The 20,633-nt window shown below is 52.7% G+C and overlaps 2 protein-coding genes across 2 annotated transcripts in view; both read left to right on the top strand.

The window, feature by feature from the left end:
* Positions 1-1,173: 1,173 nt before the first annotated feature.
* On the top strand, positions 1,174-1,587 carry VOLCADRAFT_35483 (uncharacterized protein; the record flags this gene model as incomplete). Its single annotated transcript, XM_002955984.1, has 1 exon — positions 1,174-1,587. A coding segment is annotated over one exon (414 nt), but the record flags the coding sequence as incomplete, so codon positions are not given.
* A 17,040-nt stretch (positions 1,588-18,627) lies between these two features.
* VOLCADRAFT_96951 (uncharacterized protein) overlaps positions 18,628-20,633 on the top strand; it is a gene marked incomplete at both ends in the record, with an annotated part of 7,318 nt that continues 5,312 nt past the window's right edge. Inside the window, 3 exons of the mRNA XM_002955983.1 lie at positions 18,628-18,670; positions 19,029-19,274; positions 19,617-19,804. Coding sequence (XP_002956029.1) covers positions 18,628-18,670; positions 19,029-19,274; positions 19,617-19,804 — 477 coding nt within the window. The remainder of the gene's footprint in view (positions 18,671-19,028; positions 19,275-19,616; positions 19,805-20,633) is intronic.

Genomic DNA, 20,633 nt, shown 5'->3' with positions numbered 1-20,633 from the left:
TGTTGGGGGGTGGGGTAACTCGGGGGGGGAGGGGGAAAATCCCGCCAATGGGGAGATCCTTCCTCCTCTCCCCAAATGCTGTTTGTTCTCACCACCTCTCATTCATCTCGGTTCCTTCCTCCCTTTCCCTACTTCCCCCAAGACAAACGTCGTATCCTTGTCGTGTGCAGAGGTTCCGGAGTCCACATGCTCTTATCATCATTATCATCATCACCATCATCGTCATCGTCGTCATGTTTTCCCCCCCTCCCCTGGCCTCACTTCCCTTCCCTCCCTCCCACCCCTCCGCAGGTGGGTATTCCCTCCATCTTGTCCGCTGCCCCCGCTGCCGGTGGGCCCCTCTACTACTTCGTCACGCTCAGCTCGGGTCCCCGGGCTTCGGCGGAGCTCTCCACTCGCTCGCAGGTTTGGACGGGGGGGTAGGGGGGTAGGGGAGCATGGCGAGGGGGGTAGGGGAGCATGGCGAGGGGGGTAGGGGAGCATGGCGAGGGAGGTAGGGGAGCATGGCGAGGGAGGTAGGGGAGCATGGCGAGGGGAGGGGTATCTATGATATCATATGATATCATGCATGAAGAATGAAGATATAAAAATATGGGATCCTTTTAATTAGCTCACCACGGTGAAGTTTAAAGTGCTAACGACTCCTGCCGGTGTGTTGGGTGGGGTGCGGGAGGGTAGTGTGATGGGGAAGGGGCTCCGGAGTTGTCGTGCCCCTGGCGTCCTTTTCGTTTAAAAACCCTGGCTAGAATCCCCCAGTTTGAAAACTCGAACCTTCACATGTTGCGTTTTGTCCACGACGTGTTTTTTTTTATGTAATTTTATCTATGTATGTCTCACCCGCCCAACGCCTTCCGTGTGTGTTTTACCCCCCACTTTTCTCGAAACCCCCCGTCCCCTCCCCGGTACCCACAGCGCGGTCCTGGGTTTACGATTATCAACACCAAGATCGACCCGTTCGATGACGTCAAGTTGGGGCCTTTGCTGGGAAAAGGGTCGTACGGCCGGGTGTATAGAGGTGGGTTGATGGGGGGAAGAGGGCGGGGGGGGGGGAGGAGGAAAGCTCGAAAGAAGCTGGGTAAAAAGGTGGCGGGGTACACAGACCGCGCATATGCTCATGCCCTAAAACCCCAAAAGCGAGGCGAGCGGGGGAGGGGAAGGGATGCGATCTTCTTACCGGGCAGTTCGATCTTCTTACCGGGCAGTTCGATCTTCTTACCGGGCAGTTCGATCTTCTTACCGGGCAGTTCGATCTTCTTACCGGGCAGTTCGATCTTCTTACCGGGCAGTTCGATCTTCTTACCGGGCAGTTCGATCTTCTTACCGGGCAGTTCGATCTTCTTACCGGGCAGTTCAGTCTTCTTACCGGGCAGTTCGATCTTCTTACCGGGCAGTTCGATCTTCTTACCGGGCAGTTCGATCTTCTTACCGGGCAGTTCGATCTTCTTACCGGGCAGTTCGATCTTCTTACCGGGCAGTTCGATCTTCTTACCGGGCAGTTCGATCTTCTTACCGGGCAGTTCGATCTTCTTACCGGGCAGTTCGATCTTCTTACCGGGCAGTTCGATCTTCTTACCGGGCAGTTCGATCTTCTTACCGGGCAGTTACCCTATCATCATCAAATCGGGCGCCCGCGGCAGTCTGCAGCTTTGGACTTATCGTCGATTGATTCTTACAATTCTTCGTTTTGTTTGCTCGTCCTAAAGTGGAATCTTATAACTCTTTTGTCAGTTCGTCATAGCGCTTAAGCCTCATGAGTACTTTTTCTAAATCACCTAATTTTCAAGCTTACATGGCCCATTGCTTGGGTTGCATGTTCCGCCCCTTACACTTACAAGTCCCCTGTGTTTCCCCTTGTTCCCCGCCCCCTTGTGTCTCCCCCCCGTTCTCCCCCCTCCTGCCCACCTCCCCCGCGGCGGCAGGTGTGTGGAACGGTGCTCAGGTAGCGGTGAAGGTTCTGGAGACCATTCAGCAAGACGACCGATTGGAGGTGCTGGAGGCCGTACTGGGGAGCCAGGTAGAGGGGGTTCAGGGGGGAAGGTATGAGAAGGTGGTGGGGGTGGTGGGGGTGCGGGGGGCCGCTGGAGGTGAGATGAGATGGGGTTTGCGGTGTATGCGAAAACGAGCAAGAGGGGAAGGTGCATGGGCGCGTGCGAAAGTGAAAGAGGGGATTATACGATGGTGTTAAGTCTATCGAAGGAAAGTCTATCGAAGGGAATCGAAGGAACAACGGCCGATATCTGCGGCAGCCGCCTTCATGCAAGGAAAGGGTGGCTGGATGGGAGGCTGGGAGTTGGGAGGGTAAGGGGCTCTGGGTAGTAATTTGGATGGGGTGTATTTGGGGGGTGGATGTGAGGTTGGGGGGCTGGAGAGGAGTCAGGGAAAGGGGGTGTGGGGTTAAGGTCGGTAGGGAAAGGAGGGGGACAAAGTCCCTTTTCGTAACCTCCTTATGTTCCCCCTCCCGCCAGTGCCCTTATCCACCTCACCCCTCGCTCTGCACACAACGCAGTGCTTTGGATGTATTATTGGCAGTTTATATGTTGAGGCATTGGCAGTGTAATTACGGCTTTGCATCCCCGGATAGTTTTCCCCGCGCACCGGCTTTCGTGGGACCAATACTACTTTCCATTTCTCTTCCCTGTTGGAAATGATCGACACTCATATACCAGGCAATGGTAGCCACAGTAATAGGACCCGGCTGGGGTCCGGCGCTTCGTTGGTTTTAACATTCCCCCCTTCGCTAGAGAACTTCGCGCCCTCCCCGTCACCTCTGCCATGCATGTGCGTATGTATGTATGTGCGTATGTATGATGTGCAGATCAGCCATCCCAACATAGTACAGACGTACAAGCACTCCACTCGACCCATGGGTCAGGCGACCGATGCCGACAACGAGGGTCGTACCATGCTGGAGACGTGGATGGTCATGGAGTTTTGCAACAAGGTGTGGTTGGGGTTTGGTCTTCATGAGTTCGTGTCTTCGTGTGTGTATGGTACGGAGGATTTGCGCGTTTTCGTGTTTTTTTGTGCGTGCCTCTATCAGATGGATGTGGAAACCTTTTCCCTCTCCTTTTTCCCAACAAACAATCCTCCAGTTTTACACATCTTTAGCAACATGCCCAACAACTCCCTCCCTTCCCCCTGCCCCACATGTCTTACCACTCCAGGGAGGGCTGTCTGACGCCATAGAGCGCGGCTGGTTCCGCAAGCGCCACTCGCTGTTTGAGGTGGACTTCAAGGCCTTGGTGCTGACGGCGCGGGAGATGGCGGCCGCCATGACGTACTTGCACTCGCAAAACATCCTGCACGGGGACTTGACGGGTGAGTGGGCTGGGGGCTGGGGATATGGGGGGGCCCCCCTGGGGTGGGGATGTGGGGGGAGAGTTTTCATACTTGCGTATTTCTTAACAATACTTCATTACTGTGTAAAGAGTCAAGTTGCGACCCGGCTTCTTTCCCGCCCTCCCCATGAAACGTGTCCTGTTCAGGCAACAATGTCCTCCTCGCCGCTAGCGACCGTGACGGGCGGCACTTCTCCGCCAAGGTGGCGGACTTTGGCCTGAGCCGGGTGCTGCAGGGGGAGGCGATTACGACGCGGTCGTACGGCACAATAACCCACATGTGCCCAGGTGTGTGGTGGTGGTTGTGTTGGGTTATGATGGTGGTGCCGGGGGGGGGGGAGATCCCGGGGGTTGGTGGGGGGAGGGAGAAAACCTGGGGGCCTGCCTGGTGTTGTGTCCCGGGCGGGAGGTGTTTGTTTGAGCTGCGACGATGCTCTCCCATTTCCCCACTCCAGGGGGGCTGTTTTGCAACCGAACTCAATTATTGCACCCGTCATCCCGCGCCCGCGTTCCTTTTCCTTCTACTGCTCTTCTCCCCAATCCGCTGCAACCCGGGTTCGAACCCCAACGCGTTCCAGAGCTATTGGTAGACGGACTGCTGTCCAAGGCGGCTGACGTGTACAGGTACGGCAGGGGTATACGGCGGCAGCGCCAGCAGCTGGGGAGGGGAAGGAGCAGGGGAAGAGGACTTTTGGGATGTACACCTGCGTGCGCATGGGTGTGTGTGTCTGCGTGTTTTTTGGCTCGGGGGCGAGGGGGCGAGGGAGAGGGAAAGAGGCCATTGTGAAAGGCTGGCTGCCACAGGGAAGTACGACAGGACACAGATCGAGAGAGGAAGGGCGGCCCTCCAAAAAGAGAAAAATCTTGTTGAAAGGGGATATGTTGGTATAGGGGGGACAAGGAAGGGGGCAATAAAGTGGTGCAGGGGAAGCCTTGGGTGATTGAAAATGTCGTACATGCCCTCTTTCTTATCGCGCGCTCTCGCAATTTCCCCCCTTCGACAGCTTCGGAGTTATCGTCTGGGAGATGTACACGGGTCAACGACCGTACGGCGGTTTGACTCACGGGCAGATCCTGCATGCCATAACGACGGGCAAGCCGCTGCCCCTTGGGGCCAGCTGCCCCCAGGTGAGCGTGTATGTCTGTCTGTGGCTGCCCATAACTCTGTGTGTATATGTAGAGCGTGCGTATGTCTGCATGTATGTACGTATGTGTTGAGAGGGGATGCGTGTGGGCGTAGCGTGTGTGTGTATTTGTATTCACGTGCGTGCGCGCCCGTGTGTCTGTGTGTGTCTGTATGTCTGTGTGTGCATGTGTGTGTCTGTATGTGTCTCTGTTTTAAGGACCTGAGTCGCGATGGGGGAAATGCCGATTGGTGGTGATAACATCTTTTTTAGAGAATAACTTCACCGAGGCGAGCTTTCCGAATTGCCAACGGCGACGTGTGGTAAAACATTCCAGGAATTCATCATTTTCGTTAAGATTTCATTTGAAAATGATATCCTAGCACACGTTGCTGTTGACTATTAGAAACTTTCTAGAACGAACGAACTGGGCGTTGTAGATATTGGTAAGGAGGTTAAAGACGCCAGACGCACCAGAAATAAGCGGAGGCGCTGCAGCGGCGAAAGGCAACTAAGCGACTTGGTGGATCTAGTCAGCTGTGTTTGATGCGGCTGTATTTCTGTGTATGTGTGCGTGTGTGTATATGTGTGTGTGTGTGTGTGCGTGTGTACTTGCATTGCATATCGAGGCCTGACTTGACCGCTATGAAGCATCAGCTGGTGCACTCCCAAACAGCGCCCCCCAGCCCCCCCGTCCGACCCGCATTTCGGGGACCTTCGCACTTTCCACAAGGCCCTTATAAATGTCCATCCTGTGTGCGTTTCCCTCTCCTAAATGTGTTTTCCCGTGTGTGTGTGTGTGTGTGTGTTTCCCGCCCACATCCCCCTCCTCCTGCCCCTCGTTGCCCTAATCGCGTCTCTCCCTCTGCAGCCGCTCCGGGAATTCCTGAGCCGCTGCTTGGCGCAGAATGCCGCCGACCGGCCCCACTTCCCCCAAATCATAGAGATGCTGGACGAGCTGGAACAGGAGCTGTGCTGAAGAGGGTGTGCGTGTGTGGGGGGGAGCGACAGTTATCCGTTTTTTGTTTTACTGTTGGCGCCCGCCTCTGATAAACCCACGGTAACAATTTCGGTTGTGATGATTGGGGTTTTGCGGCCTTGTTCTATTTCCTCCATTGCGAGCCCACGTGCGGGCGGGCAGGCGGACGGGGGCCCCGGGCCTTCTCCCTTACCATCGGCTTGGCAACGTACGTGTGCCATCTTCGCCATGTTCGCCACGTTTGAACAAGCGTGTATTTGCGTGCTTGTTTTTTGGGGGTTTGGATTTCGGTTTCCAGTCCAGTGCGGGACTGGTGCTGCGTTTCTCCTCCCAACCACCGTTTCTTAACGGCTATCCAGGCCCTTGTATGTGCTAGCTTCGCAACACACCGTGTACGGCACCGTACAACTGCACCCTGATATCTAACCGCGCGAAAAGATTGCGTTTAATGGACTGCCCCTCGCTTCGACTCATCGCGTTGGTCGTGTGGTCTTAAGCTATCGCGCGCGGTCTCTTACCCAACTTGTGGAGTTGGTGGTTGCTGAGTTTGGGTTTTCAACGCCACGAGGATGATGTGTGCGTGTGTGTGTGTGTGATTGGGGGCCGCCACGTCATTGGCGGGAAAGCAGATTTTTGGCGTGAAGCGGGTTTGGGTACTGCTGCTACAGCTGCTTTTTTTGTTGGCCTGGTTCGGTTGGTTTAGTAATCGGTTTGGTTTCCAACTGGCCCCTTCCCAAGCGGACAAGTGAAGGACACACATACAGGCACAGCGAAGGACACACATACAGGCACATACAGGCACAGCACGGACGTTGTGTCGTTACTTCCGTTGTAGTTTGGCGGTTTTTTTTCTGGCGTGGGGAGAGGAGTGGACGTTGTTAGCCATGAGGACGGAGAGGGCGAGTGGCAAGTTGTAAGTGCACGGCAGAGCGGCAGTAACAGCAGTGGCAGTAGCAATAGCAGCAATGGGAAGTGGGGGGAGGGGGAGTTGCTGGCGGCCAGGATCTAGAGAGTCGATTTGGGGGGATTGCAATACAAACACGGGGGGGGGGGAAGTTGGGGGGAGCTGACAATGCACTGAGGGCAATGGCTTAATTCAGTCGCAGGGCACTTGTATATGGCTGTGGCGGGTAATGTGGCTTCATGAGTATACGGAGATGGGATTATGGGTTTGTTAAACGACGTACATACGTACATACATGCGAACTCTATGGTGCCGGTGCTGCCGCTGCAACTTGCTACAGGCGCTCTGCTGCGAAACGTATACGTGTGTGGGCAAATTAGGTATGGAGGAGGAGGTGGAGAAGGCGGAGGAGGAGGTGGAGAAGGCGCTGACGTGGTGTTGTGTGTGTGCGTGGGGGTGGGGTAAATGGAAGTGAAGATGGGGGAGACGGAGGGGGAAGTTGGGAAATCAAAGAGGAGAAAGGTAGATGCTGTAGTTGTGGTCGTCGCGGTGGTTATGGAACTAAAAAGGAGCCGCCTCTGCCATTGCCGAGGGGCGGCTGGTGCTCGGGCGGAGGCGGAGGCGGAGGCTGATAATGGCCATGGCGAGACGCCGAGGGGTTATGTACCTAGGAGTCCGGGACGGTAGCGGCAATACCAGCGGGCGAGAAGGGAAAAAGGTCGGTTAGCGACCAACCTCGCTACCTGCCAGAGCCGATAAGCTGCTAGGGGCTGGTACGGCGGCCCGGTGTGTGCTGGTTAGTGGTGGTGGGAAGAGGAGAAGGTGTGTGTTAGTACGCGGGTGGGTGGGTGGGGGAGTAGCGGATGGGACAGAGGGGATCCACATGCGCCGCCCAGGTACCACATCCCTCCACATCCCTCCTCTCCACCTGCGGCAGCTCCCAGATCCCACCGACCCGGAGATATTTCCCCAGACGGAGACAACGCACGTTTTCTAACGCCTCCCTCCTCCTTCCTATACCTTGTTTTGTTTAGCACGCGGCTGGCGTACTTGACGACATTATACTCGGCTTTTTGACAGGGTCATGCTGTCGTGATTGTCAGCACCACCAGCATCACCACTATCACCATCACCACCATCACCGTCATTGCCAAGAGGGAGGATTTGCCTGCAAATGAGTATAGCTGCAATCGAAAATCAAGACCCCGAAACGAAGTTTAATGAATCGTCATTCAGGTCTTCGGATTAATCATTTCTTCAGTTGGGTTGCGACTCTGTTGGCGTTTGAAAGCGCGTATAGACACAACACACGTTCATGGTCCGCATGGGCACACACACACACGCGCGCGCGCACAAACACACATCACAAACACACATCACAAACACACATCACATAACACACACATACACACACATAAACACGCCTGCATGCACACAGGGCGGGGGATTATCGTTGGCTTCGTTTTGCGTTCTGTTCCGAAGTGTTGGGGCTGTGACTGCTGGTGGCCGGGAATTGTGAACTGAACGGCGGTGTTCTACTGGCCCTCCGGCGCCAAACCCTCCTTCCTTTCCATCCACATTTATCCTTTTTTTTCCACTCGGCGAGCACACGCACACCCACACACATATTAACTGCCGGACAGGAAAGCGACTGGAATCCTGCGAAATGTTCCGGTCCCGCCCCGCATGGCTGTAATGGCGGGCTATGGTCTCATTGCACGGAGGACTATGGACGCGGAAATTTTCTTTTTCAATGAAAACAGACGTACGGAAGGACGTACGAGGGGATGGGGAGGGATGAAAAATGGGACGAGCTCAAGGGAATGGGGAGGTCTTTTATGTGCTTTGGGGGGCAGGGAAACGGCCAGAGGTGAACAGAGTCCGCAACGCGGGGATCGGGAAGAGCATACGATGTAAGCGCGCCCGCTTGTTTGTTCGTATGTTTGTTCATCTTTTCGTGTGTGCGTGTGCGGGTCCTGGTGGTGCTGGTTGTGGTTGGATGGATGAAGGAATGGGAATGAGAGGCGATGTGCCCCCGTGCTGCGTCCCTTCGGGCTTTGATGTGACCCACGGGTCGCGTGCCGACCTGTCTTGAGTCGCTTGGATGCCTGTTGGGCCTGCTGAGCCATTTACATCGGGAATATTCCGCTTGCAGTGCTGGCTATAGGAAATGGAAATCTCATTAGTGGCCTGCTGCTCCTGCTGTTACTGCTGATGGTGTTGCGAAACCGAGCCGGGTGTTGAAAGGTGGGAGTGGATGAGGGTGGTCGCGCCTCGCGTGATCTCGGACATATATAGGGGCTACAGTGGCTGGCACTGGAGCAAAGGGGTATTAGGGATGCGACGGAAACGCGCAACGCACGACAGCGACCATAACCTAAGCCCCGGGCGACGCACGACTGAGCATCAAAAGTGACGAGGTTGAGGGCCCGTTAGGAAAGCAGGTTAACAGTGCCTTTACCCACATATATAAATCCATTCTGAAATGGCCGAATGTCATCGAGTATTATTAGGGTTGTTCCTGACATTAGAATGTTTTCCGTTCTAATCTAATTTCTAATTAGATTCTAATTAGAAATTAGGATCTAATATTAGAAGACGCTCGACAACTTTTCAGGGAGGGGTCCGTTGAACCTGAAATTTTGTATAGGCCATCACAGATGTAAACGCACGCATTTCCAATTAAGTTTACTCCGGTCGGGTGCCTGGGGAGGGTACCTACCAGCCAAACCCACGCCAGACTTGCTACGGAAACAACCAAGAACGCCGCCAAACCTGTCCTTTTAAGTCCCTACTTGCACAGAATCACCACATAACTGCCGGGGGAGTGTTTGCTCGCTAAGGGGAATGCAAAAACACAGAGAGGAAGGGCTAATCTGGTGCCTGCTAGCCAAACCCACGCCAGACCGCTGCGGAAACAACCAAGAACGCCGCCAAACGTGTCCATTTACGTCCCTATTTGCACAAAATCACCACATCACTGCCGGGGAGTGCTTGCTCGCTAAGGGGAATGCAAAAACGGCCGCTGGTTTGAAACGAACACAAAACACTCCCGCGGAAGCCAATGAATAAGTACTTCACTCCCTGGCCTCCTCCAGCAGAAGAAGTCCAATAAGCTGCAAGACCCTTCTTCTTTGCGGAGGTCAGAGCTTCTGCATACGCTTTTGCATCAAGTTCCTTGTTGCCATACTTGTACATTGGCCCTGATGCTTCCGCCTTCCGATGAGGAAGGGGTGGCTTTGATGGCCCCGCACCTCTATCTGACATTTTCGTGTAAAATGCACGCAGTGAACCGCTGATGCGCCTTAAAGCTACGGCTTTCCGGCCGTTCTAATGTCCGTACGACATTAGGATGTTCTAATACGTTCTAAACGGGGTCTTCTAAAATTCTAATTAGATTCTAATTGTATTTATTCTAATATTAGTTCTAATGTTCTAATGCCGGCACAACCCTAAGTATTATTGATCGAATGAGAATTCTAAAAGAATGAGGTATCAGCTCGTCCTAAGAATGTACTTCCACCATTGCTAAAGTGTCGTACGGAGAGCAAAGGGACGCAGCTGCTGGGGGCTGGAAGATGGGCAGGACAACGTATTAAATTGACAACAGAGTTTTTTATTTTTCATTTGTCAGGTAGGCACGTTCCCAGGGTGGATTGGCAACAAACGCACAACACTTGGATCTTGGACAGCTATGCAACTACAGCCGCCATCCTGCCTGCGCTCTTGCGCGCTCATGCGTCCTGCTGTGTGATCCACGCACATGCAGGTGGTACACGCGCGCGTCTATTTCCTTTAGCGGCAGCAACATCCATGAAGGTTTCAACGCCGTACGCAAGGGCAATAGTTTCGGACAGGCCGCAACCAATCTTGCGCGGTAGCTATCATGCATGCTCGCTCACCTAACGTGGCAGGTGTAAAATTTTTGGTCGTCTATGCACCGCACCCTGGTATATCAAATCAGGACCGTCCTTTTCTATTATACGACATTGTACCAGGGTGCGATCTATAGATGATTTTACAAAGATCTTACAACGGATTTTACAGATGTTGTATCCATCTGCCTTTCCGCTGCAGCCTGGCTGCAAAACCTGTCCGCAGCCGGGTACCTGGCAACCCGCGGCCGCACAGCCAACTGATGCAGCTATTCGCCTTGATGACCAGCCTCCTAGCTTGGCAACTGTGTAATCTCCCGATAAATGGTCGCATCCTCTCATGCAACCAAATAGCTCACATATGTACGGAAGTACAAACCATATTCGTTCATGTGCATTAAAACGCACACGGCGATCTGTACATGTGTACGGCCATGCCGACCAAGATTTGCCGACACTCAACTGTGCCTTATTGCATGCGAAGCCCTACCCAAATGCTCGTCCATCGGATATCCAAACCACCTGCTCAACCAATTCTCCAACAACCGATGATCCTGATTCTTGTAACGAGCATGAGCTGTTACATTACTCTCATTCGCCTATTCGTTATCGTTCGTCGGTGTAGTTTGGCCTTCGCCATAGGGCCTTCACCTAATCTGATGCACTTTGCCGTACTTCCGTCGGTGGCCGGTCGATAAGACGGCTCACCACCCATCACTCGGGGTCTTTCGGTCCCACCACACAAGTGGAAAGCTTCTTAAATAGGTTCGATCGTAACAATTCTCCTGACTCTCATCTCCTTCACGACAGCTTTCCTTCCGCTGGGCCCCTCCTGCTGTGTGGTTTATGGCACCCTGAATTATCGGAGTGTACCACACATACATACTGAGGCAGGCGGCTGGCAGAGGTTAAGGCCTGACTTCTGCTCCCAATCGACCCAGTTGACCCGGGTTCAAATCCGCCTGCCGGCTCCTCGGGTGTTTGAGGAGTGATGAAATGGGAGGTGGCCCCCCATCTTATGGACGGTGTAGGACGTGATAATATCAACTTGCGAGCTGACCAGGAACTAAGTTGATGCGCCGTTGATCCGCTAGATTTGGTTGGATGCTGGTGGTGAGTTGCCGAACCCAACGAATACATTCTGAAGTCGGATGGGGTGACGGATTAGGGTGCCCCTCTAGCAGGGGAGAGCAGGGACTGCCCCGGGAAAGGGGGCCGCTGGCGAAGTTAACCACCCTGTAACAACATACATACTGAGCCGCCATGGTGAAAGTAACTCCTGCAAGATGGCGAACAAATTGTGACCCCCTTGGACTGGAGAGAGGAATAAAGGAGACGGCTGGGCCAAGGGACGATAAGCAACGCTCAGCACGCGAGAGATCTCTATTCCTAGGAATAGAGCTGGAGAAGCAAAACACTGACGAGCAATAGGGGTGCCGTACAGTTCGGGGTGCCGTACAACCGAATACCGCCAGGTCATCCGTACCCTGCCTCTACTGCTGGGAACACAGTGTGGTTTCCACAACTGGCGAACATTTGTATGCATGTATCCATGTATATATGTATGTATATATTTATGTATGTATGAATGTATGTACTGGGTTTACCAGTACTGCAGTACACGTTTCTGATTTGAAAGTAATGTAGATAGATACATGCTGCATGCCTCCATGCCCCCGCGTGTGCATACTGCCGCAACGTGTGTCACCATGTATGTATGTAGTAGGCAAGCAAGCAAAGGGTTGTCTACATGTACATCGTCTTATCCGCTCTCTCAGGTATCGGGAAGGGCAACTCTGCCTGAACAGGTTTTAGTACAGGTTTTCCTTGGCAGAGTTTAATACCTCACAAAGAATGCCGCTATCTTCCGTGCTCATCACCGCAGGGTGCTCGTTCCCAGCAAGGGCGAAGAAGGACAACGCGCGACAACGTTGCACCAACCTGCTGAGACCTCTTCCAGCCGAAAACTATCGACCCGGTTTAGACCGGGACGAAGCCGTCCACGACCAGCACCGAACACGCCGCTTCCACGATCATCTTGCCCCATCACAGCTTCCCTTTTCGGAGCAAACCAGCACCTGTAATTCTGGCGCGCGTAAGGACATGCACTCGACCAAGTGATGTGATTCGATGTGCTGCGGACACAGGAGCTCGCTCCCACCGGCTGCTTGTACAGTACATCGCCCCTGCCTGCCGCAGCCCCTGCCATACTACTCCAAATCGTCAACACTGTTTAGCGACGCCACGCACGCATCTCTGTGTAATAGCTACGTACATACATTCGAAAAAAACCGCTCTCGCTCAGTTGTATGCGACAACTCATAACTGCTGGTCTACGACAGCACTGCTCACAACATGTACGATGTTACGATGCACCATACCGGTCCTTCAGGCAATCCTCTGCTTATTACATGAATGCCCCTCATCACCAACCAGCAAGATTATGCAGTCTGTCCTATGGCACTCCCGTGTTGACAGAGCCTTGGCATGCTGAGCAATTTGACTGAGCACCGCGTGGCTGATGAAATTTAATTATTATCCGTGATCTTGGTGGCGCATGGAGATCGAGTTGGTGCCAGGAAGCGCCGGGTGGATTTACGTTCCGATGGCGTGAGGCGTGCGTCATGCGTCGCTTAAGTTGACGACATCTAAGTCAAACGGAAAAGTGGCTGACAAAGCGCCATCTATAACTATGTAACTGCTGGCTTCAGATCGTTCTGAGGCTTTGCGATTCCGGCCGCCGCTGCCAAGCCGCTCAAACGTAGAGCGCAGTATTTGCCCGAAAGAGGCCCGTGGGCCCTCGGCCAGGGATAACCCACCATCCAAATCGCACAGAAAGCACAAGTCGTGACAACCTTCACATTCGTTGCATCGCGGAACGAAGGTCGGGCTCCCGGAGCTGCGATGATCTGCTCCGGTTTTGCGGTCAGGCTTCCCATCGCCACGCTCGCTGACCGTTGCTTCATTGCCCCGATTATTGCTGCACCGAGTCACGAGCTGTACCGCTGTATGGTCCACATCCGTTAATTGTGAGGCGCTTCGTCTTCCACCGTTCAGGATGCCTAACATCGTCCAATCCATTGTCCCACGCTTGCTGTATTTCGTCTCAAATCCATGATACTTACAATTTTCCCTGAAATTGAAGGACATTCTGGGTTGACACTGTGGCTAGTTCGGACCTGTTCCTCCTTACAGAAGACTTTGGTTGCTTTGTACTGTGAAATGTACTATGAAATTATCAGAAAATAGAGTTATACTTAAAAATGGAAACGTTAAACGGAAGGCAGTGGGTCCAGCCGGGTCGTGGGACAACAAAAAGCACGGGCATTGATAACCGAATCCTTAAGCATATGCGTTGTCAAGAAAACACAAAGTATAACAGATAGAACCAAATTCACTTTTCAATGCTCTGATGCAGCTGAGCAGCTCAGGTGCAGTTGCCTGATGCGGTTACCGTGGTCAACGGGTGCGTGCGCTGTCTAAGATGAAGCGATCAGCCGAGTGCACGGGTTCCCAGATGCTTTTGTTGGTTCGAGGTACAAAAAAATACCAATGACTAAGAAGCACCCTAGTCAAGCTTCAGCAGCTGTTATCTGGCGATCTTTACCATACGTAAAGGGGTAAGACCCCTTAGGACCCTGCTGTACGGCGCCCTGAAACTGAACTGTCGTTTCATAACTTCTGAGAACTACTGTTGTATACCTATATAGCAATGCAAAAGCGTGTGCCGGGGCAACCGCTGCGGTATGTTCGCTAAGGTATCAGAGACTGCTGATGATTTGCTTTAGGTTGGACCGGCTGAAGCCCGCTGATGTGTATGTATGTCGTTACAGGGTGGTATAGCTTCACCAGCGGCCCCCTTTCCCGAGGCAGTTCCCTGCTCTCCCCTGCGAGAGCAGCACCCTAATCCATTTACCCCATCCGATTTCAGGATGCATTCGTTGGGTTCAGCAACTCACCACCAGCATTCAACCAAATCTAGCGTATCAACGCCGCCTCAACTTAGTTCCTGGACCCGGACAGCTCGCAAGTTGATATAACTACGTCCTACACCGTCCACAAGATGGGGGGCCATTTCCCAATTCAACACCCCTCACATACCGAGGGGTCGGCAGGCGGATTTGAACCCGGAAGCTCAAGGAGCAGAAGAGGGAGGACATGTATGTACGCCAGGGACGTCAACAAAGGAATTACAACAAGTAAAGACTCCAACTGATGAAAATGAAGGCAAAGGATCATTATTGACACCGCACGGCGCAAAAACTGGCCCAGTCATGGTAACAACCACACACACACAGTCATGGTAGCGGCTGTTGCTCTGTTGCTGAGAGTTGTCTGCCTTCTGCTGCTGCTCCTTGGGGCCAGGGGCCTACAGGCTACTCCCATCTTTAATGGTGGGCTGCGTGCTGGGGCATCCCATGCAGGGTCGCGCAGGCTTCTGGGTGAGCTGTATTGCTGTTCAAGTTGTGCGTTCTATCTAGTCTCACGGTTCCCAGCACAGTGCACGGCGGTACATTGTTGCCCGATGACCCCACCCTGGAGTATCGCTGTAACACTACTTCTACTGCTACTGCTACTTCTACTGCTACTGCTACTGCTACTGCTACTGCTACTGCTACTGCTACTGCTACTGCTACTGCTACTGCTACTGCTACTGCTACTGCTACTGCTACTGCTACTGCTACTGCTACTGCTACTGCTACTGCTACTGCTACTGCTACCGCGGCTGGAAAGAGGGACATGCGCAACCCCAAGGCACCCAGTAGGTACTGACGAGGCGAAGAATGTAACGATATCGAAACATGAAACATAGCTTCGTGTGAAACCCCACACAAGAGGACGCTCCGAACAACATGACGGATGGGGTGTGATAAAGGCAAACCCGAACTCACAAAGTATAGGATGGTGTCATGGCATTATGTGTAGACAGACCTGAAAATAAGTGGTTTCACAGACAGAGAAGATAGCCGCGGGCTGGAGGACCCGAGACGCATCGATCCTTTCAGAGGGAGAAGAATGAAAGAGCTGTCGTATATACAAAAGTACGATGCAGCAAATACGTGCGAAAGCGATCTGCGCTGGATACACCGCCGATCTATTTCTTGGTCCTATTTATGGTCCTGTCTATAGACGCTAAAACATTTTACCGACTTGCAATTAGTTAGCTGCGTGCGTAACAGCCCGCCGTTCATGCACGCTGTATGGAAACCATCCTTTAGTATCTAGCAAGCTTTCTAAATATAAATATCGTAACAATGAGTAATGTAATATTAACCGATTCCCTCTAAACGGCAACCAATTATTATTCAAGCAATTAAAAAATCTTGTCCTAGGACACGAAAAAGGCCTTTTCCGTGCATTCTGTTTCCCTTCTTCATTTTTACTCTGCCTGAACACAAGGAAGTAACTTTATTAGCAACAAGGGTGCTGATGAACGGTGGGTACCTGCCATAGAGGCGGAGTGCCGCGGCACTCCGGTGGTTGGCAGCAGTAGTAGCTATATAAATAATCTTTGCTTCCCTGCCTGTTGCTGTTCGGAATGCAAATAAACGCTTCATATGCAAATAAACGCTCCATTTGAAATAGCGGTACAGAGGGGATACGACATGTATATGGCTCCGTCTTTTTAATTTTATTGTATGTGTAACCCCTCGTTGCGTGCTGTTCGACTTCAAGGCACATTTTTTGGGCGGGGCCCCAGCGCGAAGCGCCCAGAGGAGCCCCGACCTGTAGGATTGCCCATGTCCGTGTGTCCGTGTGTGCGTGTGTGCGTGTGTGCGTGTGTAACGGACTAAACATAATATCTCGCCCGGCTGAAACGCGTTATAGGTAATATATAGCATTCTCTATCGCAAGGTATCTCGCCTGTAGCCAGCAAAAATCGTATGAGCACAAACAACTTTCGCTGCCTCAATTGACCGAGGCCAAAGTCACATCAACGCCTCTCGGGCTAAATTTAATCTCAAGAGGTACCGCGTATCTCATATTTGAATTCTTAGATGACGGCGTATGATAACTCGAACTCCCAGGCCTTGAGTGTGTAACGGACCAAACATAATATTTCACCCGGCTGAAACGCGTTATCGGTACTATATAGCATTCCCTACTGCAAGGTATCTCGCCGGTTGCCAACAAAGATCGTATGAGACAAACAACTTTGGCTGCCTCAATTGACCGAGCTCAAAGTCACGTCAACGCCTCTCGGACTAAATTTCATCTCAAAAGGTGCCGTGTATCTCATAATGGAATTCTGAGATGACAGCGTATGACAATTGAACACCCAGCTTGCGTTACCATTTTGCCCGCACGGGCATTCCGACTTGCGGTCTGCCGCACTGTCCATATGGCATGCACCCGGGATGGATGCGATTCGCGTGGAGCCCGCAGGCGGTGCTGACGATTCCGCCGGTGCAAGCTTAGCTCCCACACCATCAGCATTGCTGCAACAAAGCACATCTCCCACCGCGTTGACACTACCCATCAATTGTCACACATGCCGCGCTAGCTACCGGCCGCGGCCTGTACGGATGCAGGGGGCCCCCGCCCTTTTTCCGGCTTCGAGGAAGCCGACACCCGACTTGTCCTATGTGCGTTTCATCGACGCGAAAATCGACAAGATAGCATAACCTGAAAGATTTTATTTTTATTACATAATTTCAGCGTCTTCGTTATTAGTCCTACCCATGGCTGCTATTCGGTGGACAGCGGCTGTGGCCGCCCTCCTGGTGATGAGCTGTCTAACCAGAAGCAGCAGCAGCGGTGAAAGCGGCGAATCCGTCGAAAGTGTCGAGCCCGGGATGATGGTCGGTGAGGAGCTTCGAGTTCGCAAGAAGCATGTTTGAGCAGTACTTCACGCGATTTTGTAATGCGATAGATGCATGTATTTATGCCGCGTGCAACAGGCCACCGCCCGCATGCACGCGACGCGAGCGAAGGACCTAGCTAGGACGTCCACCAAACCAAACGATGACTGTTGATAAAATGTGTAAATGGCTCTGATTCTTTTTCGTTCCCTATATATTCTATGTCGGTGCTACAGTCCGCAGTACCTGTAGATAGTACGGCACGCATATTGTCTGCAAATTCGCCCTGAGGCGTTCCGCCAGCATCTCTTACTGAGAGGGCCTTTTCAGCGGCCAGCTACTGCGATATATATGATGTGTGGGACAGGGGGGCCATATCTTCACCCGTGGCCGCTAACTGGCAAAACCCTGCCTTCCCCGGTATTTCGGGGCACCCTCGTCACCCTAGCCGATTTCTCAGTAGATCGCTCAGGTTTAGCACCCACCACCGGCATCCAACGGAATCTGCCAGATCAACGGCGGTCCGACTCTACTCCTGGTCAGGTCGCAGGTCTACTCTGACCCAGGTCATCACCGTCCATCGGCTAGGGGCACTCTTCTCTTCGGGTGAGGAAGCGGTAGGGTCGGGGATTGAGGCGGCAGGGGATAGTGGCAGGAAGGGGAGGAGGCAGCCGCGGAAGAGGCGTCAGGGGAGGAGGCGTCAGGGGAGGAGGTGTCGGGGGGAGGCCGCAGGGGGGCGGCCAGGGAATGAGGCGGCCGGAGATGGTGGCGGCAGGGCATATTGGCGGCCGGGAATAGTGATGAACTCCTTGGGCATTCAAAAGATTGCTGAACAGCGGAATCGACCCGCCGACCTACAGGTTCCCAATACCACTTCATTACTTTAACATGACAGCATAGTAAAACGCAATCTACAGATGCATATTTTTGCAATTATCAGCAACAAGTTTGCGCACGTGCAGAGTGCATTTTGCTTGAAGTTGTCGTACATTTCCGGATGGAAATCCCGAAATGTACGACAACAATGGCGCCCATAGCAGCAGCCTCAATGAAGTGTCTCGTGAAGAGCGCAAACGAAAAACCAGGATTTCATCCGCTTAGGCCTTGTGCAGACCGAATACTTTACCGGCAATAAAAGGACCAGAACCAACGAACTCGGCTAACTTGCTAAACGGCCTATTTAAGATTACCAAGGGTCTTCTTTGCTGCTTTGCGAGATCGAGGCTTTAAATAGGTTGTGGCCGAGTCGTGCAGACCCAATACATCATCGGCAGTAATAGGACCAGTATTTATGAACCCTGCTTACTTGCAATACGGGCTCTTTGATTCTGCTCAGAATCATCATATGCCTTCTTTGTCAGATCGAGGCGGCTTGTGAGCCACCGTGTTCATCTTAACCGCGCGAGCTCACTAGAGCTTGTAATCCGCCGTCAAAGATCAGTATCAGATGTATTGCACATGATACCTAGCGAAACGACTGCGGGCATATATGAGCATCTCTCAGTTTGGTACATCGAACCTCTTGCAAACAAACGCCATTGGCAGAGGCGGGAACTGCAAGCAGGTCCTTAGGGCACCTTAATGATCATCTCGGAGGTCCCAACATGGCCTCTTCCGAGATTCCAGGCTTCACTCTTCAGAGGCGTGGTGTGTAGATGTGCAACCCAGCTACGTACCCAGTACGTATCCACGTGCGTCACAAGCTTGTGTCGCCCTTATTCAAGAGCATTTGTGATCTTAACATCGTTTCGTATATGATTTGCAGCAGCAGTTCAAGGTGTCATGCACACTGCTGGCGAGTGTCAAGGCTGACATCATCTGGACCACACAAACGTGAAACAGGCAAGTCATTATCAGCTGGCACTGGTAAGGAGAATCGAGAAACCCTAAGTTACTTGTAACTTGGTAAGGAGTTAACGTCGTGGGACTAATTACTTGCGACTGCACACATCGGATGTGGATAACTTACCTGTACGGTTGTGTACCATACTTGCCACCCATGCAGCATATGCATTTGGGGAGGCCCAGATGGCGGACCCCCCTAACGACGACCTTGGCAACCCAGCACAAAACTTGGACTCCACAGATGAGCTCCTGGCCTTGCTGACCAGCCTGGGCCATCTGCTGTTTTTGCCGACCATGCAGACGAACCTGTGCATGATGAGGCTGCTGGGGACCTCGGTGACAAAAACCTACCATGATTGCAACTGGGATGTCCAGGGCAGCCAGTCCACGGCAGTTGTAGCAGCTGGTACACAGTACGGCGCTATAAATATGCGTAGAGCGCGACCACCAGCAACTCGAGAGACCTTTTCAGCGGTCAGCTGCTACAGCAGTGAAGGTGATGACGGGGTCATGTTGCCCATTGCGTGCTGCACATACAGGCTGTTGACCCGCACATGCACCAGCCCCATCCATAGCTTTATGTATGGTCTGCTTGTACTCCTGAATGTCCTGTCACACAACTTGCCTGTCCTGGCACTTTCTGTGTTACCCCTGGGTCACACAGTTGGGGTCACACATGTTGGAGGGCCTACCAACATGCTGTGGGCTTCATGAGCTCATTGCTTTTTGCTGCCTTCTGCACATACAGGAGAGGATGGCAGTGGTTTTAGGAGACCAGATGATGAGGACAGCCCGGTGGACATTGTGCACTTCACGGCCCAATATGCTGCCTGGGAGGCGGAGCAGGACCTGCTCAAAATGGCCCTATGGAAGGAACTGCTCCTGGCTAACCTGGCAGTGATGAGGATGATGAAGTCCAGATCCAAACCTGTGTATGTGGGTGTGACCTGCCTGACTTCCGTCCACACACATATGAGCACTTCAGGGCCCATCTCGACAAGCCGCTATGGGCAATCTTTGACCCAGTAGTACCCCACCTGCCCGTTGACACCTGCCTATGGACCCTTCACCAAACTGTAAACGCACTGCTGGGCCACATCAAGGAGCATAGTCCATGTCATGAGACGCTTGAGTCGAACATGCATCTATACTCCTCAACATATCCACCCAACCATGTGTGCTCCGATTTCCTCTACATGCTAATCCGGCTGATGGGGGCCAAATGCTGGGATGAGTATGAGTACCATGTGTGCAGTAATGCTCAGTGCACCGGCCATGTGTATGGCAAGGCAACAGCATCACCTTCTATGGAAAGCTGCCCCAAATGCGCATCACCATGGTTCAGAGTCAGGAGAATTGGAAGTAAGTTCTTAGGTGTATATGTACATGTGCACTGTGTAGATGGCATTTGAACTTCCTGCTATTCTGTATGTTTCAGCGTGTAGTATCCTTAAGATGACACAACCATAGATGGTGGTATCGAAAGATACCGGTTGAGACAAGTGGAAAGAATAAATAGTCGTTGTGGCATCCACTTGGGCCTCACGCCGATAAGTTCCCAGTACGACTGGGCGGTGCGATGTTCGGTTGACCATAGTTCACAGGAACTACTCTCGCCCGGTGAAGCAGACGAACCAGGAACGCAGGTTCCACCTTTACGCAGGTAAAGCCCCCGCCCATACGCCGGTATGGACTTCCGCAGCAGTGCGGCATTTGGACGGTGAACTCGACTAGCAGTAGACGTAAGCCGCCAATAAACTAATAT

This window comes from Volvox carteri (genome assembly GCF_000143455.1).
Source record: "Volvox carteri f. nagariensis unplaced genomic scaffold VOLCAscaffold_56, whole genome shotgun sequence".
Classification (NCBI taxonomy): domain Eukaryota; kingdom Viridiplantae; phylum Chlorophyta; class Chlorophyceae; order Chlamydomonadales; family Volvocaceae; genus Volvox; species Volvox carteri.
Note: the sequence above shows the minus strand (reverse complement) of the source record. Positions and strands in the feature narration are given on the sequence as shown.